Source organism: Schistocerca serialis, chromosome 3 (genome assembly GCF_023864345.2).
Source record: "Schistocerca serialis cubense isolate TAMUIC-IGC-003099 chromosome 3, iqSchSeri2.2, whole genome shotgun sequence".
Taxonomy (NCBI): Eukaryota; Metazoa; Arthropoda; class Insecta; order Orthoptera; family Acrididae; genus Schistocerca; species Schistocerca serialis.
In genome coordinates this window covers 852,554,462-852,580,850 of record NC_064640.1, presented here as the reverse complement: position 1 = coordinate 852,580,850, position 26,389 = coordinate 852,554,462, and the positions used below count along the sequence as shown (strand labels likewise).

Below are 26,389 nucleotides of genomic sequence, written 5' to 3'. Positions count from 1 at the left end.
CCCTGACACCACAGGGATCACACTGCTGAAACCTCAGTTGTTCCCTCCCTGTGTATGCCAAGGAGTAGTTGCTTGTCTTCTTGGAGCATTGGAACTCTTGGCAACGGCCACTGTGCCAGATGGCCCTTGCTGTGACTGGGTGACGCCCATGGGGAGAGCCCCTGGTTGCAGTGGGTGATATCAGGGCAGATGCTTGGTGCAAGCTGCAAAAATCTGGCTGTTCTCACACAGCCATCTCTTCAAATGGTGAAGGATTCTTAAATGCTGTCTCACATGGCCTGGCCACTTTTCCCTCCCTGGCTACACCATGGGAGGAGGGCCAGGCTCCCATGGAGCTGAAACCTTTTCCCCGTTACCTCATCTGTACTAGGACAGATAGCAGGGACAAATTCACCACCACAAAGCCGTTGTTTTTTGTGGAAAATATAGAGGACAAGTTTGGTGAAGTGGAGTCGATTAGTAAGATGTGATTGGGTTCCGTGTTGATCAAAACTACTTCTGCCACCCAATCTGCAGCTCTTTGTGCCTGTGATCGTCTTGGCAATGTCCCAGTGTCTATCACTCCTCACCAATCTCTGAATATGACCCAGGGAGTAATTTTTTTATAGGGATCTTGCCCTGAAAACTGATGAGGAACTCCAGGCTAATCTGGAGTGGCGTGGTGTTCATTTTGTCCGACGTGTGCAGAAGGGTTGCAAAGACAACTGCACCAATACTGGCGCCTTCATCCTGGTTTTCAAGTTGGATACCCTCCCAGAGAAGGTCAAGGTTATGTGTTACAGATGTGACATGAAGCTGTACATCCCTCCACCTATGTGGTGCTTTTGGTGGTTGCGTTTTGGGCATATGTCTTTCCGCTGTACGGCGGACCACTTGTGTGGTGACTGTGACCACCCCGTCCATGAGGGAAGCCCTTGTTCCGCTGCATGTGTGTCGTAATTGCGCTTACTACCACTCCCCTCACTCACCAGATTGCTCGGCTGACAAGAGAGAAAAGAAGATACAAGAATATAAGCCCCTGGATCGCCTGTCTTACACTGAGGCTCACCAAAAGTATGAGAGACTCCATCCGGGAACACTATCTTCAACTTTTGCCTCTATTACTTCCTTTCCTCCTCCTCCTCCTCCTCTTACCATGCCCCCCCTTCCCCCCTCGTCCTTACCACAGCCCCACCCCACTCTCTCACCTGACGATTTACTCTGATAGGAATCAGCCATCTGACAGGCTTCTACTCACTGCTGGCACCTTGTCCCACTGTTCTTTTACCTACATAAGGTGTATGACATGGCTTGGTGCCATTACATTTTAGTTACCCTCCATGACTGGGGCTTCCATGGTCCTCTTCAGATTTTTATTTGCGAGTTTTTATCTTACTGGTTCTTCCGAGTTCAAGTTGGCACTTCACCACAGGGTTCTGTGCTAAATGTTACTCTCTTCCTCACTGCCATTAATGGGTTTGTGACCTCTGTTGGGCCTCTAGTTACCCTGGCATTGTACGTTGACAATTTTTGCACCTGGTGCAGCTCCCACTCGATGACGTCTGCTGAGTGCCAGATCCAAGGCACCATCCGATGGGCCTCTGTGTGGGCCACCACACACGACTTCCCGTTTTCCTCCTCCAGAACGAAGGTTATGCAGTTTTGTTGTCAACCCACAATACCCTGATCCAGAACTTTACATAGGCAATCAGCTCCTTGATTTTGTAACACAGTCCCGTTTCTTGGGCCTTATTTTTGATAACAAGCTGACATAGCTGCCCCACATTCACTACCTAAAAACTACATGCATACGGAAGCTTACTGCCCTCCACCTCCTGGCCCACATATCTTGGGGTGCAGACCATTCCACTCTCCTTCTTCTTCTTCTTCTTCTTCTTCTTCTCCTCCTCCTCCTCCTCCTCCTCCTCCTTCTCCACCATGCTCTGGTTTTGTCCAGACTCTATTATCTATTATGGTAGTCAGGTTTATGGTTCAGCAGCTCCTTCCACTTTGAAACTCCTTGACCCTGTCCATCATTGTGGGGTGCATCTGGCTATTGGTGCCCTTTGCACTACTCCTGTTGACAGTCTCCTCACATAAGCGTGAATTTCCCCTCCCCCCATAGACATCCAACAGAGCCAACTCCTTGTTTCCTGTGCAGTTGCCATTCACCACTTCCTTGACCATCCTCTATACACTGCAGTCTTCACCAATGAGGAATGTCTCCCTCATAACACCTGCCCAAGGGTGGGATTGCCAGTTGGCATGCATCTCACTACCCTCTGTCAGGATCTCCATCTGCACTCTCTTCCAGGGTCCTAAGATCTATGTTGATCCTATGGTTTACTGGCATCTTGTATGTGCCATCCTTGCAGAGTTCCAGGGTGCCACCATATTTTACTCTGATGGTTCTAAGACTACTGATAAGGTGGGATATGCTTTCACGTCTCTTACCAGCTTTGAGCACTATTTGTTGCCAGGATCATGTAGTGTATTTACAGCAGAGCTTCTAGCCATTTACAGGGCCCTCCTTTTTTGTTTCTCAGGCCTCCCTCCATAGTGTTTTAATTTGTTCAGACTCCATGAGCAGCCTTCAGGCTATTGATCGATGCTACTCTTATCACCCTTGGTCTCCACCATCCATGACTTTCTCTCTGCCCTTGAGCATGCTGCCTGTTAAGTCATCTTTGTCTGGGTCCCAAGTCATGGAGGAATCCCAGGGAATGAAGTGGCTGACTGTTTGGCTAGAGAAGCAGATACTTACCCACTTTTCCTTTCACGATTCCAACTGCGGATATGTGGATCTATGTCAAATCTCTCTTTGCTCAACAGCGGAATGCCATCTGGAGCGCTACTGCTCATGGTAATAAACTCCGCACAATCAAGGACTCTACTGCAGTTTGGGGCACTTCTTTCGGCCCCCTCTCAGGAGTCCACTGTTTTATGTTGTTTACTTATTGGCCATACCCGGCTCACCCATTGTTTCCTCCTACATAACGACCCTCCCCCCACAATGTGGTTGTGACGCCAGACTGGCGAAATCTCGCATATTGGTGGCATGTCCCTTCTTTCGACCCTTCATGCTAAGTATAGTCTCCTTGCTTCCTTAAGTTTAATGTTAGCGGATGATTCACAGATGATTGACCTGGTCCTCAAATTACTCTATGGAAGTGGTTTTTATTTCCAGTTATGAGGTTCTCCTTTTGTCTTGGAGCAGGGGCAGGTTGGTTGTGATTGGGACTCCTTTTGCAGTCTTCACGGTTTGTGATCCCATGACAGCCTCCACCCCCCCCCCCCCAACCCCCCCCCCCCCCCTTTCCCTTTTTCCAGTTTTTAGGTTTGGTCTCACCTTTTATGCTTATACTGTGTGTGTTTAATGTTCATTCTTTTATAATTTTGCTCCTCTGATTGAATCTTTTCATTTCTAGTGGACTCTCTTTCTAATGTAACCCCCTTTGGAATCGCGGGACTGATGACTTCACCGTTTGGTCCCATACTCTCTCAGTTAATCAATCAGTCCCGCCCTTTCCTCTTACTTTACAATTACAGTGCACACCATCATGCCCTGGGGAAGTTCCATTTCTTCTGGTTAGGCCTTCTGATTAGCTAACTTCTTTCCAATCTTGGTCTGTCTCCCCTCAATGACAATACTCCTAGCCACTTTGTTGCTTCCCATAGCGCCTATTCAGCTGCTGACCTTATGATCTCTTTCCCCTAAGCTCATGGCTTCGCTAGAATGGCCTGTACCCAATGAGCTTCGTACAGTGACCATTTTTCAGTGTCCTATCACTTGTCGCAGCCCTATGGACCAATAACCATGTTTGGCACTTCAGAGAACCAATGACAGTTGTATGCTTTTGCTATCATCTTTGTTGCCTGTTTGTCAGATTGCTTCAACAAGGTTGTGGGAGATGTCTTTGATACAATCTCCTATGCTGCTGGAACTGCTATTCCTCTTTCTGAAGGTTGCCTCCGCCATTGTATGTGCCATGGTGGACCAAAGAAACTGCAATGCCTATTCAGTTTGGCAATACCTTTGAGAGTTTATTGTAGTGCCTATTTCCAGGAAATCCAACATCCTCCCTTTCAGGCAACTAAATTCTGAGGTTCACTATCTAATTAAATGCAGTAAAAATGAATGTAGGGAGCACTATGAACATTTCACTGCATTGGAGCTACTTCAGGCACTTTCCTCATCTCACAGTATGGTCCCAGGCCTTGATTAAATTCATTATGAGATGATCCAACATCTGAATGAATATTATTCAGTTGCTCCATGTACTGAGGATCTTTAACCATATTTCTCTTCACAATGGTTAGGTAGTATCATCATACTAGTTCTTAAGCTAGGCAAAAACCCCTTTGTCCATTGACAGATATGTCAGTTAGCCTCAACACTGACTTGGCTGCACAATATTTGTCAACTAAAGACTAACAGTCTTTGCTTTCTTGCCCACACCTCTTCAGGTGCTGATTGCACTACTCTTCTCTGTATTTATCAGGCCCTGCTATTGCCACAGTTGGACTATGGTTGCCAGGTTTGTGTTTTGGCACCCTTTTACATTTTGAAACTGTTAGATCCAGTCAGTCATCATGGGGTAAGACTGGCCACTGGCACCTTCCTGACTAGTTCCCTAGACACACTTCTTGCTGAAGCAAGAATCTTCCCTCTTTATTTCTGATAGTACCAACTGTTGCTCACTTATGCTGTTACCATCACACAATTCCCTAATCATCCAAATGATCACACATTTTTGACCGAGAGAAGTCTCGCAGTGGTTAGCACACTGGCCCCACTTTCAGGATGACGACAGTTCAATACCCTGTCTGGCCATCCTGATTTAGACTTTCTGTGATGTTCCTAAATCAGTTCAGGCAAATGCTGGTATGGTTCACTTCCTTCTCCATCCTACCTTAATCCAATGAGACCAATGACCTTATACGAGGGCTATCCACAAAGTACATTACGTTTTGGAATTAAAAATAAATAAAGTATTGGAAATTATTTTAATTATATACAGATAAAAGCCGCACTTAAATACTACTTTTCTACATAGTTGCCATTTAAATTAAGGCACTTATCATAGCGATGGACGAGCTTGGAAATTCCTTCGTCGTAAAATTCGGCCGCCTGCGCCTTCAACCATGTGGTTACCTCTTCTTGAAGCTGTGCGTCGTCATCAAAACGCTGCATAGCCAACCACTTCTTCATCGCTGGGAATAAGTGGAAGTCGCTTGGTGCCAGGTCAGGACTGTACGGCAGATGAGGAAACAACTCCCACTTAAAAGATTCAAGAACTTCACGAGTGGCATTTGCCGTGTGCGCCCGGGCATTATCGTGAATCAGCAAGATCTTTGAGCCCAACTTTCCCCTGCGCTTGTTTTGTATTGCTCTTCTGAGGTTGTGCAGAGTTTGGCAATACCTTTGACAGTTTATTGTAGTGCCTCTTTCCAGGAAATCCACAAAAATCACACCTTTTCTGTCCCAAAAGAAGAGGTAACCACGTGGTTGAAGGTGCAGGTGGCCGAATTTTACGATGAAGGAATTTCCAAGCTCGTCCATTGCTATGATAAGTGCCTTAATTTAAATGGCAACTATGTAGAAAAGTAGTATTTAAGTGTGGCTTTCATATGTATATAGTAAAAAAAAATTCCAATACTTTATTTATTTTTAATTCCAAAATGTAATGTACTTTGTGGATAGCCCTCGCAGTTTGGTCTCCTCCCCCAAATCAACCCAACCCAACATATTTTTTGGCTTTGATCTCCTGACACCAACCCCCTGATAGGATTACCAGTTGGCGTATGTCTCACAGCCCTGTGCCGGGATCTCCACTTAACTTCTTGAGAACATACTCCCTGCATCCTCCCCTTTGGTCAATACCCAAGCTATGAATTAAGACCAATCTGTTTCATGGTTGTAGAGTTTACATTGCCACCATGACTTTTCAGCATCTGTTGCTTTGAGTTTTAGTATCAGGGTGTTACCTCTCATTTATGCTCTGAAACCATAGACAGGATGACATGTGCTTTTACATTCAGCCCCAGGAACATGTAGTGTTCACACAGTGGAGCTGATAGCCATTAACAGAGCATTAAGTTTTCTGAAACTGGCCTCCGTTAATAGCTCTTTAATTTGTGGCTCAAGGAGCAATTTTCTGGACATTTATCTAATGCTATTCTTGTCATCCTGTAATATTGGCTACTTATAACCTCTCTTACCTTAGTCACACTGCCTGCATAGTTGTCTTTCTCTGACCTCTAAGCTATGTGGCTATCCAATGGAATGAACTGGCTGACCATTTGACTAGAAAAGCAGTTAAATTCCCACATATACTTTGATCACCCCAGATGGACATTTTCCAGTGCAAATAGTCTCTGTTCAGACTGAGTTGGAACATCTGGTGGGCTACTGCCCCTTCTAATAAACTCCACACTATAAGGGAGACTACTGCTACATGCCACTCCTTCCATCCCTCCCAGAAGGACTCTACTGTTCTATGTCGCTTCCTTATCACTCATACCAGACTAACTCACAGCTTTACTTCATGTAACAAGCTACCTCCACATTGTGGTTATGGGACCTTACAGACAGTAGTACACACAACCTGGTAGAGTGCCCCCTCCTGGCTTTAATTCTTTGCCTCTAATATTGACAATCGACTCATGGGCAGTTGGACTGGTTTCCTGTTGTTATCCATAAAATTGGTTTTTTGTCAGATATGTTTTCTCCCCCATGAACCATGGACCTTACCATGGGTGGGATGGCTTACATGCCTCGTGTGGATAGCTGTAATGGAGGTGCAACCACAATGGAGGGGTATCTGTCAAGAGGCCGGGCAAACATGTTGTTCCTGAAGAGGGGCAGCAGCTTTTTCTGTAGTTGCACAATGGCCTCACTGTGCTGGTACTGTGAATGGCTGAAAGCAAGAGAAAACGAAAACAGTAATTTTTTTTACAAGAGCATGCAGCTCTACTGCATGTTACATGATGATGACATCCTCTTGAGTAAAATAGTCCCCTGTTCATATCGCTGGGTGGGGAATACTCAGGAGGATGTCATTATCAGGAGAAACAAAACTGGCATTCTGCATATCAGTGTGTGGAATGTTAGACTCCTTAATCAGGCAGGTAGGTTAGAAAATTCGAAAAGGAAGTAGATAGGTTAAAGCTAGATATACTGGGAATTAGTGAAGTTCGGTGGCAAGAGAAACAGAAGGACTTCTAGTCAGGTGAATACAGGGTTATAAATTCAGAATCAAATAGGGGCTTTGCAGGAGTTGGTTTAATAATTAATAACAAAATACGAACACAAGTAAGCTACTATGAACAGCATAGTGAATGCCTTATTGTAGCAAAGTTAGATACAAAGCCCACACCCACCATGGTAGTACAAGTTTATATGCCAACTAGCTCTGCAGATGAAGAGGAGATTAAGGAAATGTATGGTGAGGAAAAAGAAATTTGTCAGATAGTTAAGGGAGATGAAAATTTAATAGTCATGGGGGACTGGAATTTGACTGTAGGAAAAGGAAGAGAAAGAAAAGTAATAGGTGAATGGAGACTGGAGGGAAAAGAATGAAAGAGGAAGCTGCCTGGTAGAACTTTGCACAGGGCATAATTTAATCATAACTAACACTTGGTTTAAGAATTGTCAATGAAGGTTGTATACGTGAAAGAGATCTGGAGACACCAGAAGGTTTCAGATTGTTATACAAAGGCAAGACAGAGCTTTCTGAACCAGTTTTAAACTGTAAGACATCTACAGGGGCAGATGTGGACTCTGACCACAATTTATTGTTTATGAACTGTAGATTAATACTGAAGAAACTGCAAAAAGGCAGGAATTTAAAGAGATGGGATCTGGATAAACTGAAAGAACCAGAGGTTGTAGAGCGTTTCAGAAAGAGCATTAGAGAATGACTGACAAGAACAGGAGAAAGAAATGCAGTAGAAGAAGAATGAGTAGCTTTGAGAGATGAAATAGTGAAGGCAGAAGAGTTCCAAGCAGGTAAAAAGATGTAGTAGAAATCATTGGGTAACATAAAAGATATTGAATTTAATCAGTGAAATGAGAAAATGTAAACATGCAATAAATGAGGTAGGTGAAAGGGAATACAAATGTTTAAAAAATGAGATCGACAGAAAGTGCAAAATGGCTAAGCAAGAATGGCTAGAGGACAAATGTAAAGATGTAGAAGCATATATTACTAATGGTAAGATTGATGTTGCATACAGGAAAATTAGAGAGACCTTTGGAGAAAAGAGAACCACCGGTATGAATATCAAGAGCTCAGGTGGAAAACCAGTCCTAAGCAAAGAAGGGAAAGCAGAAAGGTGGAAGGAGCATGTAGAGGGTCTATACATGGGAGATGTACTTCAGGGCAACATTATGGAAATGGATGAGGACATAGATGAAGATGAGAAGGGAGATATGATACTGCATGGAGAATTTGACAGAGCACTATAAGACTTAAGTCAAAATAAGGCCCTAGGAGTAGACAACATTCTGTTAGGGCTACTGATAGCCTTGGGAGAGCCAGCCATGACAGAACTCTTCCATCTGGTGAGCAAGATGGATGAGACAGGTGAAATAACTGCAGACATCAAGAGGAATGTAGTAATTCCAATTCCAAAGAGGTCAGGAGCTGAGAGGTGTGAAAATTACTGAACTATCAGCTTAATAAGTCACGGTTGCAGAATATTAACATGAATCCTTTACAGAATAATGGAAAAGTTGGTGGAGGCCAACTTGGGGAGGATCAGTTTGGTTTTCATAGAAATGTAGGAACACATGAGGCAATATGACGACTTCTCATAGAGATAGGTTAAGAAAAGATAAGCCTACATTTATAGCATTTGTAGACTTCGAGAAAGCTTTTGACCTAGTTGACTGGAATACACTCTTTCAAATTCTAAAGGTGTTAGGGGTAAGATACAGAGAGCAAAGGGCTATTTATAATTTGTGCAGAAACCAGATAGCAGTTGTAAGAGTTAAGGTGCCCGAAGGGAAGCAGTTGTTGAGAAGGGTGTAAGATGGGCTTGTAGCCTATCCCTGATGTTATTCATTCTGTGTATTGGGGAAGCTGTAAGAGAAACAAACGAAAAGTTTGGAGTAGGAATTAGAAGCCCAGGGAGAAGAAATAAAAACTTTGATGTTTACCAATGACATTGTAATTCTGCCAGAGGCAGCAAAGGACTTGGAAGAACAGTTGAACATAATGGATAGTGTCTTGAAAGGAGGATATAAGATGCAAAATGAGGATAATGGAATGTAATAGAATTAAATTAGGTGATGCTCAAAGAATTAGATTGGGAAATGAGTTTTGCTGTTTGGGAAGCAAAATAACTGGTGATGGTCGAAGTAGAGAGGATATAAAATGTAGACTGGTAATGGCAAGAAAAACATTTCTGAAGGAGAGAAATTTGTTAACATTGAGTATAGAGTGAATGGAATTGGGGAGATGAGAATTTTGTGGTACAACTGAATTAAAGAAGGGATTTGTTGGAAGGACACATCAAGGGATCACAAATTTAATACTGGAGGGGAGTGTGTGGGGCAACAATCATAGAGGGAGACTAAGAGATGGATGCAGTAAGCAAATTCAGAAGGATGTAGGTTACAGTAGTTACACAGAGATGAAGAGGCTTGCACAGGATAAAGTAGCACAGAGAACTGCATCAAACCAGTCTTTGGACTGAAGACCACAACAACAACAACAACAACAACAACAATAACAATAACATAATGTTTTCAACTACTTTTGTGGTGGGGGTGGGTGGCTGTGGTTGAGGTGTCTCCCACCTTATGCTAGGTTTGGGAGACCATCAACCATACCTCAACCTCCCATTTGTTCCATACTTGTCTCCAACACCACAATGTGACACCATTGCTTATCAGTTATCCACAGAATCACAGAATGTAGATGCACACTTAATAGTTGGTAACAGGCCAAACAGGGGCATTTGTAAGGCACTTTCACTGAGATGTTATTTAGGAGAGCATATGGGATTTATGATACCCCTAGCCTGATATAGGCTCATATCTTTAGAGGATGCTAAACACATTGGTATCTTTTCCTCAGCTGTATGTGTATAAAGTTCTCTTTGGTAGTGAATGCCTCTGTATGTTTGGACCAACTTTGATATCAGGGTGTATTTATTTCATGCAATTGTTAATTCTTAATTGTAATTGTTAATTCATTGTAATATTTCAGACCCATATTGATGGGAGAAGAAAAGCCTGCAGATGCCAAATATAATCATTCTTATAACAATTTATTCTGCCACTCACATTTTAAAAAATCCACAGGAAAGCTTGTGATTGATCTACCTAGCTGACATTAAGCAGCTACTGTGTGGAAAGTGACACTAATAAATACTTTCATCTCTTCTATTCTCACACATTGTTCAATCTTGAAACAACATTCTTGGAAAAATGACATTGCACTTAAACTCATTTGAGGACTTCATTCTGGCCCATTATTTTTCATTATTGAGCCTGTAATATTCAAAATTGATAAGACTTTGTGTGTAATTTTTAACTGTCAGTATTCTGTGTTAAAAATTCCTTTGAATACAAAAGCAGCACCTTGTACTATGTATACAGGAGTGTAAAACTATGCAGAAGAGCAACAGCTTTTTCAGTTGGTGACTTATGCTTGTTTTCGGTTAATCATTCACTATCTGATTATAGTTGAGCTTAAATTGATCAGAATGATTCATGTTTGTATTATTATTAGTCCATGGCACTAAAAAAATGTATACACTTACTTTGTAGTCACTCAGATTTGTATTTCCAATAATGCTTCTTTTGATGCTATCAACATTTATTGAGACTAGTATATTATGTATGCTAAAATGAAGACACCCTTTTAAGGATATACTGCAGTTAATTGTTTCCACTGGACATGCTACCCTAAATGGTATATATTTTAGTGATGTTATGCAATAATTTTCTTTAATTTTAGTAGAGAATCTACAGGCTTGTGTTGAGCTAAAAAGGCTGATGCTGAGCAAAGATAGAGATGGATATCAGAAACTCCTGGAAGAGCACAACCTATTGAAAAAACAAAATGAAAGCTTGAAGAATGAAATGGGTCACCTGCAATGGCATGGGCATTCTAAAAGTACTCATCAGTGTTCTTTTTATAGTCCAATCACTGTTAGTGCACAAGATAAAACTATAAGTGGTGTATCTGACCATGGGGAAGATGTAAGTTTTTATTCCTTTATTATCCCCACTGTGTTTATCTTGTGTTTGCAATGTCTGTATACTATGGGATTTACTTGTAGGTGAAATGCATTTTGGGGTAATGCAGAATCAGATAACTTACACAGATGAAACAATTTTGTCTTCACATATTTTTCAAATTCAAAATAATAATTAAAACTTCAGGCTTGTCTCATGTGAATGTTAAAAGGAGGAAGGGAATTCCAGCAAAAGAAAAAAATCGTTATTCAGGTTCCACAGCTTGCTGAAGTAGATGGAACAGTATCAATATTATGCTCTGTTAATTTAAATATATCCACCTGATGATGAATGTATGATCACTTTGGTTATTCCAGCACTTGTAAAATGAACCATAAACATGGTTATAATTTGAATATCTTCTTCTGTAGCAAAGGATCTACCTATCACTCAATTTTTTTCAGTGTTAAAGTACATACCATGGCCTTTTGGCCTTTATACTGGTGTCCCAAGAGGATTTGTCAATATTCATGGATATGATGAGAAGGACCATTCCAAGGAAAAAACTCTAGTAAGCATGGGCTCTAAAATGCATTCCTTAAGCTCTATGAGAATATGTACATCTTTGCTACTGGGAAATGTATCTCTTCTATTGAATAAGTGCTCACAGATCTTAAGGTATGCATTTCAGAGCCCAAGTTCACTAGATTATTATTTTTTCCCCCAAATGATCATTCCTGTCATATTCCTGAATGTTTTCCCAGTAGAGTGCACACAGAATACCATTCCGCGAGTTACTGCAAGAACTGTCAGCCATTTTGAAGCTTCCAAAATAAATTTCATTATAGCGTATATGGTCAAAAAAGTATGTGCAAACATGTTTATAAATTTATTCATTGTTACCACTTTGTAGAAAATATAAAATGTAATGAATTTACCTGGAAATCAGATGGAAAAAGTAAGTAAACTGTTCATTATTTTGAAAGTAATCACCATAACTGTTGATAAACTTAACCCACTATGTGATACACAGTCAATACCATCATAGAAACATGTTTGTGGTTGCCTACCAAACCATGATTGTACCCAGACATGCACCTCTTCATCCAAAGCAAATCTGTGGCCACAAACATCTTTCTTCAGGTCTCCAGAGAGGTGAGTTATAATTAGTCTGATCAATACCATTTCCACATTCTTCTGGAAACTTCATCTTGGGACACCAGTATAAAGACCATGGTATGTACTTTAATATGAAAAGAAATTTGACTCATTGGTAGATACTTTGCTACGTAAGAAGACATTCAAATTGTGTTTGCCAATATTATTGAAAACCAGGCTTTTCACCTCAAAATACAGGATATGGAAGTAAAACTCTACCAGTAAGGAAGCTTTATTATTGATTCATGTGCTTTAGTCATGCTTTTCAGTGCTATCTTTGTTTTCAGACTGAAGGTGTTCAATTGGTTCTCAGGCTCCACCAGAAGGTAAAAGAACTGGAAAAAGAAACAATCAAGTTGCAGAAACAAATGGAAGAGGTAGAGAAAGAAAAAGATGGTCCATGTGGTGATACAGCATTTACACATGTTGGTTTTAGAGTATGACTTGAAGTGATGATTAAACTTTCAATTCTGTGTACTACTATTTAAATAATCTATTTGATAGTATATTAGAATTTGATATCAAAAATAATATTGATTAGGGGATTATTTTTTCTGTGTCTGTTTTTTGTAAGAACAAGATGTGTGTGTGTGTCATCTTCGATGGTTTGGGCATGTTTTACGGGCTGGTGATGACTCTATTGCCAAGGTGGGTTACACACTTGAAGTTGTCAGCAGCAGACCCTAAGGATGACCTAAGCAATAATGGGCTGATACAATTCATAAAGACCTTAAATGTGTGAACATCCACCCAGATGCAGCCCTTGATATAGCAAAATGGAGACAACGGACCCATATAGGGGACCCCGCAGGCACATGGGACAAATGCTGAAGGAAAAGAAGAAGAAGAAGAAGAGTAGTAGATGATGACTTGAAATGCAATAAAAGAACCATTTTGAATCAAGGGTGCTGTGCTGCTTTGATCTATATGATGGTTTTTTTAATGTGTATTGACAGAAGTTGCTTGCATTAATTATTTTATGTTTCTTCAAACTGCCTTGCCTGACCAGTTCTGTACATTAACACTAGCTAACAACACATGGATGAATTTTGTAACCTACAATCTGAATGATACATTAGAACAGTACAAACTTTCTCACAAAACATACATACAGCTTATATAGTAAATCGATATTAAAATGCATCATCTGTGTGGTCAACTCCATTGTCAACTCTTGTTTCAGATTTCAGAAACAACATCCAAATGTTTTAAGGTTAGTGGAAAGAAAATTTTTGTGGAGTGGGAACATATTGCTACTGAAATAGGGTTACAGTTGGTGGTTTTTGTGTTTGACATCAACAGGTGGTTTTATTGAGCCATCTCAAACAGAGAAATCAACATCTGGGAAGGTAGCTCATTGATGGTCAGATGAAGCAGGTTTTGGAGATGATGATGATGATGATGATGATGAAGCAACTTGAAAAAAAAGCCCCAAGATCATGAAGATGATGTCAATTAATTTAAACCAAACAAGGGCTGTTAGGGGTCAAACAGGTATGGATTATTTGTTTAGGTTGCCCACAAACAGGTTAGCATTTAATGCAAAACTGATACTCATCACAATTCCATGGAGCTTTTGTAGATTTAGGCATCAAAAGAGAGAATTATAGGGCAGAATGTCATTGACTGAAAGGATTAGGATTTAAGTGGTGGATTCATATTGGAAGGTTACTGGGAAATGTGTTCATGGCAATAAAGCTATGAGCATAGGTGATGATGTGTCAGGAAATAGCATCCACAGTGCAAAGCACAGGAGGAAGTGATTTAGTCTTTGATGTAAGAAGGCAGACTGTGGACAATTGATTGGAGATGATGCTCAACAAAGGCTGGAAGATCTTTCTATGAGTGTGTTATATCCAGCCACAGTGAGGCGAACTGTAAGGGGTTTAGTGGTATTAGCTTTGTGAAATGGGGGTGAAAGTGAAGATAAAGGTTCAAGTGGTTGACAATGTGTGAGCACGTGGATTAAGGTAAGAGCTTTGGAAAGAGCTGCTGGCGGTTGTGTAGGCTGAAGGTCGTATAGGGATAGCATCCTGTGGTAAAGTGTGTAAGCATTGGTGTTGAAAACATGAGGAGAGTTCCCTCTGCCTCGTGGTTACTTTGATCCATGACCATGCTTCTGGAGCCCTTTTCTGAAGGGGGCTGAAGTTCATTTTAAGGCTGAGGTTGTTTTGTAAGTGTGCAGTTCACCTTACTGGAAAGAGATCTAAGGCAGGAAGGTAATGTTAAGTTGGATGTGAGGAGTTCCTGGAAAGTTATCAGGAATGGCTGCTTAGGATGGATTGAGGACCACAATTAGTAGTAGTTTGGAAGTGTTTGAGACAAGCTGCTGTGTGATTTTTTGCTGGCTGAGCTCAGTTGTGCAGATGACAAACAAATGAGTTGACTGAAGGGAACAAATAAAGGAAAGCAGGGCCTTTGCTATTCCATCATTCTTAAACTGGATTTGGAGCTAAATGAGAGGCATTTTGAAAGTACTGTAATGTTGCAGGGGCCATGTTCTTGCAAGACAAGATATTGACAGTATTTATGTAGAAAGGGGTTAGGTGAAGGTGATTTCTCTGCCTTAATGAACAAGTGACATATAAAACTATCTCTAGAAACATACTGCACCAGCCTTGCAATAGTCGTAGCAGCAATAGTTCACATGATCTCCAAAAGTAACAGTGTCACACTACCCTTAGGTCTATCAACAACTCTATCTTTCAGCCTAAGTAGGACCCAAGATGGGCCAGTTTCTCTCAACTGAATTCCAGGTGGCCACACTAAATAAAATTGTGTTCAGATGATCTTGAGGACCAGGTAGGTAACTGAATTTCCATGGCTTGTTGATCAAACCACTGACCAAATTTTTGGGTGGGGATGTGATACTTTCTCAATGAATTTTCAAACTCTGCCTGCAGCTTTTTGTGTAACTCACATACATTGTAGAAGAAAAGATGTATGAGCAGCACCATTTCAGCCCTTTGTAAATTAAAGAAACAAAGCATGTGTAATGGGGTCAGGATGGTCTTAGTGCTATTAATCTCACAATGGACAAGAATGATAGACTGAAAAGTAGGTTAGAAGAACCAGTTTCTCAGCTGTCATAGAATTGTAAAGACAGTGAAGGTAACATTATTATTTATATAGCCAAAGTCACGCAAGTCAAGTAGTCAGCATCCCAGTGACGCGTGTTGACCCTGGGCTGTGATATTTCCTTTGCTTAACACATGGCAGTGCGAGATTCCACTAGTGCAAAGATGTCAGGCTGGGCAAGTGGCCACAGAAGTACTGAAGTCAGCACATTGTCTGGTGTGGAGTTGTGTCATACCTGCCAACATCAGACGCACAACGACAGAAAACTCTGGTGTAGGCTGGCTATGCTATCAGGTGCCAATGCAGCAGGCCAGGAGCTCGCATTGGACATGGTGCAGAAAATATGCAAGGATGGGCAATGAACCAAGGACACCAGAAGGTGCCCCAGAGTCAGTTGATGACAGCCAACAGTAGGCCTCTAGCTGGCAGGCAACAGTTTGGCTACTGGCAGCATTGAGATTACATGTGGGTCATAGATGCATAGGTAGAGGAGGTAGCACCTAGTTGTAGTTGAGATGACCCACTTTGGGTCGACGATCACCATGGAGTACTTTTCAGTGTATGGTGCAGTTGACAACAGTTGGATGAGGCATGTGATATTTGGGGCCGCTCGATCTGGCTCTGTTATGACAGTATGTCACTTTTGGCCACTTAGACCACAGAAGCAGCAGAGTGCCATTCCTGGCAGGATGTAATCCAGGTAGTCACTGCAATAACCTGGATCTCACACCATGCTGTGTGAACAGTGTTCCAGCCCCAGCAGCAGCTGGCAGGGCCTGGTATGTGGCAAATGTACACACTTCAGTGCTGGAGCAGAGGTTTCCTTCATGTCAGCTCAGTGTGTGTCCAGTACAGGCACCATAATTTGGTAAGGTACCTGGTGGTTCATCTGGGTGCAGGTTGCAGACATTGATTTGGAAATGTAGTGCCATAACACATGATTAGTTCACATTTTCGTGTTTAAGTGTGTAAGTACTACCACTAGCCTGAACTGAATCTTGCTGCTAAGAGTGATCCATCATTTATTGTGGTTTTTATGTGCTTCTACCTTGCCACTGCTGTGTAGCAATGTGTAATGTGACTCACCAGTCAAAGAGGAATCTTTCATGCTTCAGATATGCAGTGGCTGGTGTTTATGCTCAGAGCTCTCCTTCCACCCTATTACATGCATTTAGCAGAGTTACTTCAGGGCAGTGACTTCAGTACATGATAAAAACTGGATGATACTGGAAGATACATTTGCTCGCACATGATGTTGTTGGACAATTTTCTGCACTGTGCCCAGTGTGTATACTGCTACAATCAAAACTGAACAATGGTGCATTTGTCATTTATTTTGTATTGGACACACCAGTTTACACTTCCAGCAGAAATGTTACGTAACTGAGGTACTGACAGTATATTTCGCAAGTTGTCCCATAAGTGGCTTAGCTTCAGTGAGGAAGAGCTGTATGTTTTTGTGACTGAATCTTCCATTATCATATATACCGAGGTTTAGTCTTCTCTATTCCAACCACAAATGTCAGATTTATTAACACATGTATATGTTTTACAAGGAAATAATTTTCTAGAATGTTAAAATATGGACACAAGAAATGGTGAATTGGCTCCTCATAAACTTAATAATCATTAAATGGTTGTCTACACATATTAATACTACAATCACTTCTCTTTGAACTGTGCACATACTTTTTCTGAAAATCTGTCTGGATCTTTGTATTTTTCCTATTAGACATATTGCTGTATTATAACTGGCATTTTTGCCTACCACCTATCCTTTTTAAAAGATCTTCACCTTTTCCAATTCTCCAGTTTTACTGGCTGGTCTGTATTATTATTATTATCTTCCCTTTCTCAGACGTTATGTCTGGCTAAAAATGGAAAGTGACATGGACCTTGATCAAGCGTGACTTCCTTTTAACTGTATGGTATTTGTTACATTGCATTTCGGAACTTTCGGGTAATTGAACATGTATCAATAATTACAGATTTCTGTAGTTGTAGTCCGCAGCTCGTGGTCATGTGGCAGCGTTCTTGCTTCCCACTCCCAGGTTCCCACGTTCGATTCCCGGCGGGGTCAGGGATTTTCTCTGCCTCGTGATGACTGGGTGTTGTGTGATGTCCTTAGGTTAGTTAGGTTTAAGTAGTTCTAAGTTCTAGGGGACTGATGACCATAGATGTTAAGTCCCATAGTGTTCAGAGCCAACATCTGTAGTTGTATGTATATGTTGGGATGTAGCTGTATTGCGTTGATGTACTGGTGGATATTGTGTGGTATGACTCGTGTAGTTGATAGTGCAATTGGTATAATGTCAGCTTTATCCTGATGCCACATGTCCTTGACTTCCTCAGCCAGTTGGATGTATTTACAATTGTTCTCCTGTTTTTTTCTGTATATTTGTTGTATTGGGTGTGGATATTTCGATTAGTTGTGTAATTTCTTCTTTTTATTGGTGAGTATGATGCCAGGTTTGTTACGTGGTGGTGTTTTATCTGTTATAATGGTTCTGTTCCAGTATAATTTGTATTAATCATTCTCCAGTACTTTTTGTGGTGCATTTATTTATTTATTTATTTATCCATCTTTAAGCATTTACATGCAATCGATATCGTCATGAGTAATGTACAATTTACATATTAAGAAATATAACTATTGTGAGGTATCACACAAAGCTAAAGTATACATTTTAAAAGAACATACATAATAAAGGAATACATTTGATACATAAAGATAGCCCACATAACTAAAGTGTTCATTTTAAAGAATGTGCATAATAAAAGAATACATTTCATACATAAGGATTTCTCCACATGTTTAACAGTTAAATGTGGAACTACAGAGACAAAAAAAGCTTAGAGGTACAAACAGAGTTGCAAGTTGTTTCATAAGTCAGGTCTATTTTTGAAGAGTTTTCAAATTCTTTAACACTGTAAGAAGCTTTGTCTATCAGCCATTTTTTAGTCTTACTTTTAAACATATTATGAGAGACACAACGTGCCTGCACAGGTAAGGTGTTGAAAAGCCTTATTCCCATGTATTCATAACTGTCTTGTGTTTTCTTGAGTCGAGTTGTTGGTATGTCTATCTTAAATGTTTGACGAGTGTTATGATTATGAACGGACTGCCTAAGGTTTTAACTGTTAAAGTTTTCTTTTATGTACAAAAGGCAGCTGTATATAAAAAGAGAAGGGACTGTCATTATCTGTAATTCTTTGAAGTATGACCTACATGATATGTTATTTTTGGTAATCCCAGAGACGCTCCTGATGGCTTTCTTCTGCCAAATTAAAATTTTCCTGGACCATGGAAAATGACCCCATAGAAGAATACCATAGCTAATATGGCAATGAAAGAATGCATAATAGGAATTAATCAGCAGGCTTTCAGAAACACATGTGCGTAATTTTTTCAGTAGATAGATAACTCGCGAAAGCTTTTGAGATATAATGTCTATGTGACTCTGCCAGGTTAATTTCATATCTAAGTATATGCCAAGAAGTTTGGTAGAAGTGTACTCAGTATCAGCATTGGATAAGCTGAAGGATATATTTACAGTCTTTTCATAGTTAATAGCTAACTCATTGGCTTCGAACCACATATTGGATAATCTGAGAAAATCTTTACTTTGCTCCTTCAGTTTATTTATGTCCTTCCCTGAATTGATGAAAGTTGTATCGTCTGCGTAAAGCACAGATTTGCATGGCATATTGCTGGTCAGGTCTTTTATAAATATTATAAACAGTAATGGCCCAAGCACTGATCCTTGGGGTACCCCTCTAGTGACGTTCAGTAACTGTGACTTTTCACCATTGTAGTTTACAGTTTGCTTTCTGTTACTGAGATATGATTTAATGAGGGAGAATTCCAGATCCCTAATGCCATAACACCATAGTTTCTCCAGCAGTATTGTTTGGTTTACAGAATCAAATGCTTTGCTTAAGTCCACTAGTGTGGCTTCAGCAGATAATTTAGATTCAAAAGAAGATTGCACAATAGAAACAACATTTTCAACAGCATTAATTGTTGATAACTGGGCCCTAAAACCACATTGAGACTTAGTCAGTACACGGTTTTTTGACAAATCCATGTTAATTTGCTTTTGTATACAATATTCTATTACTTTTGAAAGAATAGGTATCAGAGAAATTGGACGATAATTATTAGTGCAGTTATTATCACCCTTTGTGTAATGGAATTACTACTGTCTTCTTTAGACATTCTGGAGAAATACCACAGTCAAATATCCAGTGAAGAGGGGGAATGACATCAAATCGATTATTTTTTTTAATCACAAAATTTGAGGGGCCATAAATATCTTCTGATCTGGAGTCACTTAACTTTGCCACTGATTTAATTACATCACGTATTTCCACATGTCCACAATTACAGGTTGGCACAGTATCAGCAAAGTTTTGTAAAAACTGGTTTATATAAGTAGATTGTGAATTTTGTTTTGAACTGTTCTTATGAGGAGATGAGGGATTAGGATTTGCTGCATTGATAAAAAAGAGGTTAAATTCATCTGGGGTGACATTAACACCAGTTGTAACTTTTACACTATGACTACCTGTACCTAATTCTGCTTTAATGACCCTCCATACAGCATTACACTTATTATTGGAGTTTTTAATGAAGATATCATTTGCTCTACATTTTGCTACTCTGATTTGTGATCTATAGTGTCTCTTGAGGCTAACATATGTTTCATTGTCAACACTACCATTTTTTACCTTATCATAGCATATCAAGACCATTAATCTTAGCTTCTGTAAATATGGTGTGAACCACCTATGTGGAGTAGTTCTACCATGCTTACTTGCCATAGTTTTGTTTTGTTTGGTAACCATTGGACAGGAGGTATTGAAAATTTCAGATAAAGTACTAACAAACCTGCTACAAGCCTCCTCAACATTGTTGGAAGCATATATTATATTATTCCAGTTTAGTACCTTCAGCTTATCCCTGAAGCTATTTATGCCTTTATCATTTAATAACCTGACAAACCGGGTTGGTTCACAATCCCCCATTGTTTCATTAATTGTTAGTTTTGCACATATACCTTTGTGACCTGTCAGATGGTCAACATTAAGGAGTCCCAATTCAAAATCATCTTTATGTATATTTGTGATAAAACTGTCGAGACAAGAAAGTTGCCTTGTGGGACTATAATTTGCACAGAAGAGATTATGTGATCTTAGCATGTTAAGCAAATTAGTATTTTTGTGTGTGTTTTTTTTTTCCTTACATCAAAATTTAAATCTCCTAAAATTACTGTCTTGTGTTTGGTATATTTTTCTGTATGGTGAATAAGTTTATCTAAACACTCTACAAATTGATCAGCATCACTATCAGGAGAATGGTATATTGAAATAACTGTGAGTTTTAATGTTGGTAGTAGCATGACAGCCGCTTCAAGAATGCCTTTAACACATATGTCCTTAACATCAACCACAGTATATCTTAACCCTAGGTTGTCACTTATATATATTGAGGAACCCCCATAACCTTCATTGGGCCTGCAGTAACTTGTAATTAAATTAAAACATGGTGGTACATACAGTTTTATCTCTTCTTCTCTTAACCAGTGTTCATTAATACATAATACAATTCTATTGTTTCCATTCAATACAACACCAAGTTCATCAGCTTTATATTTCAGAGATCTAATATTTATGTGCATGAATAATATTGATTTTTCACAGCAAGAGGGAAGATGCATGATGTCTTGGGCCCAACGGGATGCACACATGGTGGTTTGCCTTTCACTGGTCCTCATGATTGGTGTGGTGATGGTGTTATGTTTCGGTAGCGGCTGGACTTCCTTGTGGCAGGCCATAAAAAATCATTACTTCTCTGTGGTATTTTTTTGGTTCTGTTTGAGGCTCGGGTGGCAGACTTGTTTATTTCACTTCCTGCATAATTTATCTGGCATGGGGGAGTTGATATAGGCCTACTTGATAACACATTTATGTGGGATGGCTGATTTGATGCACTAGATAACACTTCACTATGGGATGGAGATGATAAAATACTTACTTAGGTTTCTGTCTTCTTATCCGGTAATCAAGGTGACATTTTTGTTGTCTGTTTCTCAAGGTTCTTGTTTGTCTCACATGTTACATAGTTTATGTGGGCAGGCTGAGTGGAGGCACTTGATAACACTTTGGCGTAGGATGGAGGTGGTGATACAATACTCACTGTGGTTTCCTTCCTCTTTTCTACCAGTGACTGCAGTGGAACTGCTACAGTTGTTGTTGACACCATTTCTGCTTCAGTTGCTTGTGCTGCTGCTGTTATTGGTCTTGTTGCTCAAGCTGATTCAGATGTTGCTGGTTTTGATGGTGCTGCCATTGTTACTGAATTTGATCGTGATGCTGTAACAATTTGTGGTTCTGTAGCTGCTTTAGTTGTTGTCTCCAGGACATATTCACTTCCTGCATGGTTGCTTTCAGTAATGTATCGGTAGTTCATTGCAATAGTTGGTACTGACTCATAGATACTCTGTTTTTCATATGTTTCTAATATTTCGTAAATTGCTTTGCACAGAGATGACTTGCCTCTTCTATTCAGGTGCATGCCATGTTTTGTAAAGCTGCATCTATCCAGGAAATCGACTGATTGAAATCTTATGTTTGAGTACACTTGACACACTGTTTGTATCTGTTTATTTGCTTCCTTCATTTCGGCTTTCACACATGAAACAGATATGAGGTCATGCCTATGTGGTATACCAATAACAGTTACTTTTTAGTTTTCTAATGAGCTGAAGGCACTTTTGAGACTGATAATAGCGTTAGCTAACTCGTTACAATACACGTCATTTGCTCCTCCAATTAATACAACATGATGATTTTTGTTGTCTTGTTGGTCCCGTAAAACGTCCCTAATAATTTCCCACATTGGTGCTCCTGGTTTCACATGACTGCATACTTTCAGTGTGTTTTCCCTTGACTATGCCATTTTTCGTACATTTGTCTGTTCCGAAAGCCATATTTATATCATTGCTGAATACTTCTGTTATCTTTAGTAATTGGTTGAGTTGTTGATTTGTTGCTGCCAGTAGTTTTAGATCATCCATGTATAGCAGATGTGTGATTTTGTGTTGGTATGTACCAGTAATATTATATCCATAATGTGTATTATTTAGCATGTTGGATAGTGGGTTCAGAGCAAGGCAGAAACAGAAAGGACTTAATGAATCTCCTTTGTATATTTCACACTTAATCTGTTTTGTCTGTGACGTGATATTATTTGAATTTGCTTCGATATTAAGTGTGGTTTTCCAATTCTTCATTACTATGTTTAGGAACTGTATCAATTTAGGATCTACTTTGTATATTTCCAATATTTGTAGTAACCATGAGTGGGGTACACTATCAAAAACTTTTTGGTAATCAATGTATGCGTAATGTAGTGACCTTTGTTTAGTTTTAGCTTGATATGTCACCTCTGCATCTATTATCAGTTGCTCTTTACATCCTCGTGCTCCTTTGCAGCAGCCTTTTTGTTCTTCATTTATAATTTTGTTCTGTGTTTCATGTGTCATTAATTTCTGTGTAATGACTGAAGTTAATATTTTGTATATTGTTGGTAGGCATGTTATGGGGCGATATTTAGCTGGGTTTGCTGTGTCTGCTTGATCTTTAGTTTTCAGATAGGTTATTCCATGTGTAAGTGTATCAGGGAATGTGTATGGGTCTGCAATGTAACTGTTAAATAATTTAGTTAGATGTGATTGTGTTGAGGTGAACTTCTTTAGCCAGAAATTTGCTATTTTATCTTTTCCAGGGGCTTTCCAATTGTGCATAGAATTAATTGCTCGGGTGACTTCATGTTGCAAAATTATCACTTCAGGCATTTGTGGTATCATCTTGTTTGTGTCTGTTTCTCCTTGTATCCACAGTGCATGTCTGTTATGTTGTTCCGGGTTTGACCATATGTAGCTCCAGAAGTGTTCCATGTCTGTTATGTTTGGTGGACTGTCTATTTTAATGTGTGTGATATCTATTGTCTGATAAAATTTCTTTTGGTTTGTGTTGAATGTTTGGTTTTGTTTCCTTCTATTTTTACTTTTTTTGTATCTTCTAAGTCGTTTCGCCAATGCTTGTAATTTCTGCTTCTTTTCATTTAATTGCCCTATTGGTTCTTGTTGTGAGATTTTACCTAACCTTTTTCATTTTTTGTCTGATATTTCATTTCTTATAAATTGTGTTAGCTGTCCGATGTCTTTTCTCAGTTTTTCTATTCTAATCTGTAGCCTGTGTTGCCAAGCTGGTTTTGTGGGTTTCTTCTGTGTGTTGGTTGGTTCTGATCTCTGCCTAGTGTGTATATTTAGTGTAGTGAGTGCTCCTATATAAACCAGTAGTTGTAACTCTTCCATAGTTGTATTTTCATTTATTTTGTTGTGTATGATTGTGTTGATAGTTGTTATTGTTGTTTCGACTTGTGGGTTATTTGGTGGTCTATGCAAGAATGGTCTAATGTCTGTGTTTGTGTATTTGTATTCTGTATATGTCAGCTGAAATTTTTCTTCTATATCTAACATGTGTGTCACTTCGTGTTCTATTTGTGCTTGTTCTGGTGGCTGTCTTAAGATTTCATTTTCCTCTGATTGTTTAACTGATGCGTGGTGTTCTTTGTTTGTTTGCTCTGGGATGTTTGAGTCCATTACTGTATTTTATTCTTCTTCTGATTGCATATTATTTTGTTCCAGTATTTGTTGTACTTGTTGTTTGATGTTTTCTAATTCTGACTGGGGTATCCTGTTATTTTTGATTATTACATGGATCTGATCAGCTAGTCGTTCTGTTAAAAATTTTAATTCTGGGTATCTGGTAATAAATGTTGTGTATACTTGTGATCTGTATCCAGTTGTGTTGGTTCCTAAGTTTGTTGCTTGGTAATAACAGAACATGAGGAGTCGGTTAACTTCATCAGACCATCTCATCCTCTGTCTTTGTTTTCCTTCTAGGGTGGTTGCAGGAAGCATATCCTGCAAAACACCTCTATTTGGATTTAAATCATTTTCCGTGTGGCTAGCAGCGTCGTTACCATTGTGGACGGGCATAGGGTACAAGCGTCGTCCCTGACCATGACAGCGCTTGTCCGACGCTTCATTAGTTCTGTCCTGAACCAACTAATCACACTAAAAGGGGGGTTAGCCCTGTTAGTGGTTTGTTCTTTTCGTTGCCTTTTACGACTGGCGTATTATTATTATTATTATTGATCTTAACAATTACTAATCTTTCATTAATACTAGTAATAATTGAATATAAATAATTGTTTCTTAATTATTAATAATTAAAAGTATCATCAATAACAATAACAACATATTTATGCAAGATGAGACTGTCAGCCAAAGATCCTGTACTATCATATTGATACATCTTCCTGGAAGAATATAAGAACACATGAGGCGATACTGAGTCTGTGGCTTAGGGCTTACCTTCGAAGACAAAACTACATTTGTGAAAGTAGTGTGGATAAAACATGTGGAACTGCAGGCTGTCTACAACTTTCACAGAAACCAGACAGTAGTTATCTGTCAAAAGATATAAAAGGGAAGCAGTAAGTAGATTGGCTATGATGGCATTGGCACACATTGTTTACATTTGTGACATCACATGCACAGGTCAGTGCTGTACCCATGATGAGCAGTAGAGCATAGCCCCTGAGCTGGCAAGTGAATTGGGCTGCTGATATTTCAGACTGTAGTGCAGTTTCCCTGTTCTAGCATGTCTGCAGTGTTGGTGGTAGCAGTTGTTGTATGGTGACCCATCAGATAAATGTTCCTGATTTAGAAAGTCTTTTATTCATAACAGTTACAGTGATGGCATCAGGGAAGTGTCATTTGCATCCATGATGTAGGTGACAATAGCTGCTAAAGTGTGTTGGCATTAGCAGTTGTCTGCAAGGAGGGTGGCCCAGGGTGGCACACAGTACGATGGTAACCCATCATGCTGTAATCAGCAAATCAGCACAGCAGCAGAGTGCTGTTGCAAGGCAGTAATGGCTACAGGTGACAGGGAGTAGGAAGCCACCTTGGTTCTCACTTGCTTTTTTGACACGCCAGAGAATACAATGGAGTAGGTGGGGTTAAACTACAGACACTGGGATGACTGATGACAATGGCATGTGCCTGTTCTGAACAGTGAACAGCAATTACATGTGTCCACAGAGGGCAGTGATGCAAGGGTAGCTAGATCACCAGCCTCAAAACCATGGCCCACCAGGGAGGTGGCTGTTGGCAGATGGTAGTCATTCAGTAAACTGCATACAGGCTCAGCTCAAGCAGAGGCCTGCAGCTCTTGACAGCAAAGTCTGACAGCAATGACTGGTTGCTTCATCTTTGATTGCAAGCAAATTTCTTTTCATAGCTAGTGGCCAGCATAAACTGCGTAACTGGGCCTTCTGTGTGCAGATTAATGCTACTGAGACTGATGGACTAAATTAGGTTTTGTGTGTGTGTGGGGAGGGGGGGGGGTATGTATGTAGATGAGCTGGGCTGGATAGTGTTTCTCAAACGGCAGCAGTCCTGACCTGTAAGTCACAACAGGTTGCTATTGTCAGACTTAATCATTGGGAAACTGACTTCATTTGCCATGGTTTTCCTATCTTGTTAGCTCCTCCAGAAGCTCTACTGGAGTAGGGAGGCATCATAACTTCAACTTCTGGACTTCTGTAGATGATGGCTGGCATCTTCTCCATTTTCAGTGTACTGAATACATGTTCTTGAGTGCTGAATATGCACTCTTGTGCCATATCACCTAATTATTGAGCTGATGTACGCTTCCCTCCTCATGACGTCATTCTGCTGAATGAACACAGCAGTTGTTTGCTACACCAGGCAAAGCCATGGTAGAGCACTACCTTCCACTTTGAGATTCAGTCTCTCCAGTTGTGATATGTTAACATTTATAAAGAAAATCTTAATAGATGTTTCATATATGTCCAATATTCTCCACTTCTCTCTTCTCAGGTTC

General features: G+C 40.0%; 1 protein-coding gene across 1 annotated transcript in view; it reads left to right on the top strand.

The window, feature by feature from the left end:
* The window catches only part of LOC126471266 (unconventional myosin-Va-like), a 176,623-nt gene that overhangs the window by 75,253 nt on the left and 74,981 nt on the right, over window positions 1–26,389 (top strand). The window contains exons 4-6 of the mRNA XM_050099385.1: window positions 10,950–11,194; window positions 12,616–12,765; window positions 21,580–21,858. Coding sequence (XP_049955342.1) covers window positions 10,950–11,194; window positions 12,616–12,765; window positions 21,580–21,858 — 674 coding nt within the window. The remainder of the gene's footprint in view (window positions 1–10,949; window positions 11,195–12,615; window positions 12,766–21,579; window positions 21,859–26,389) is intronic.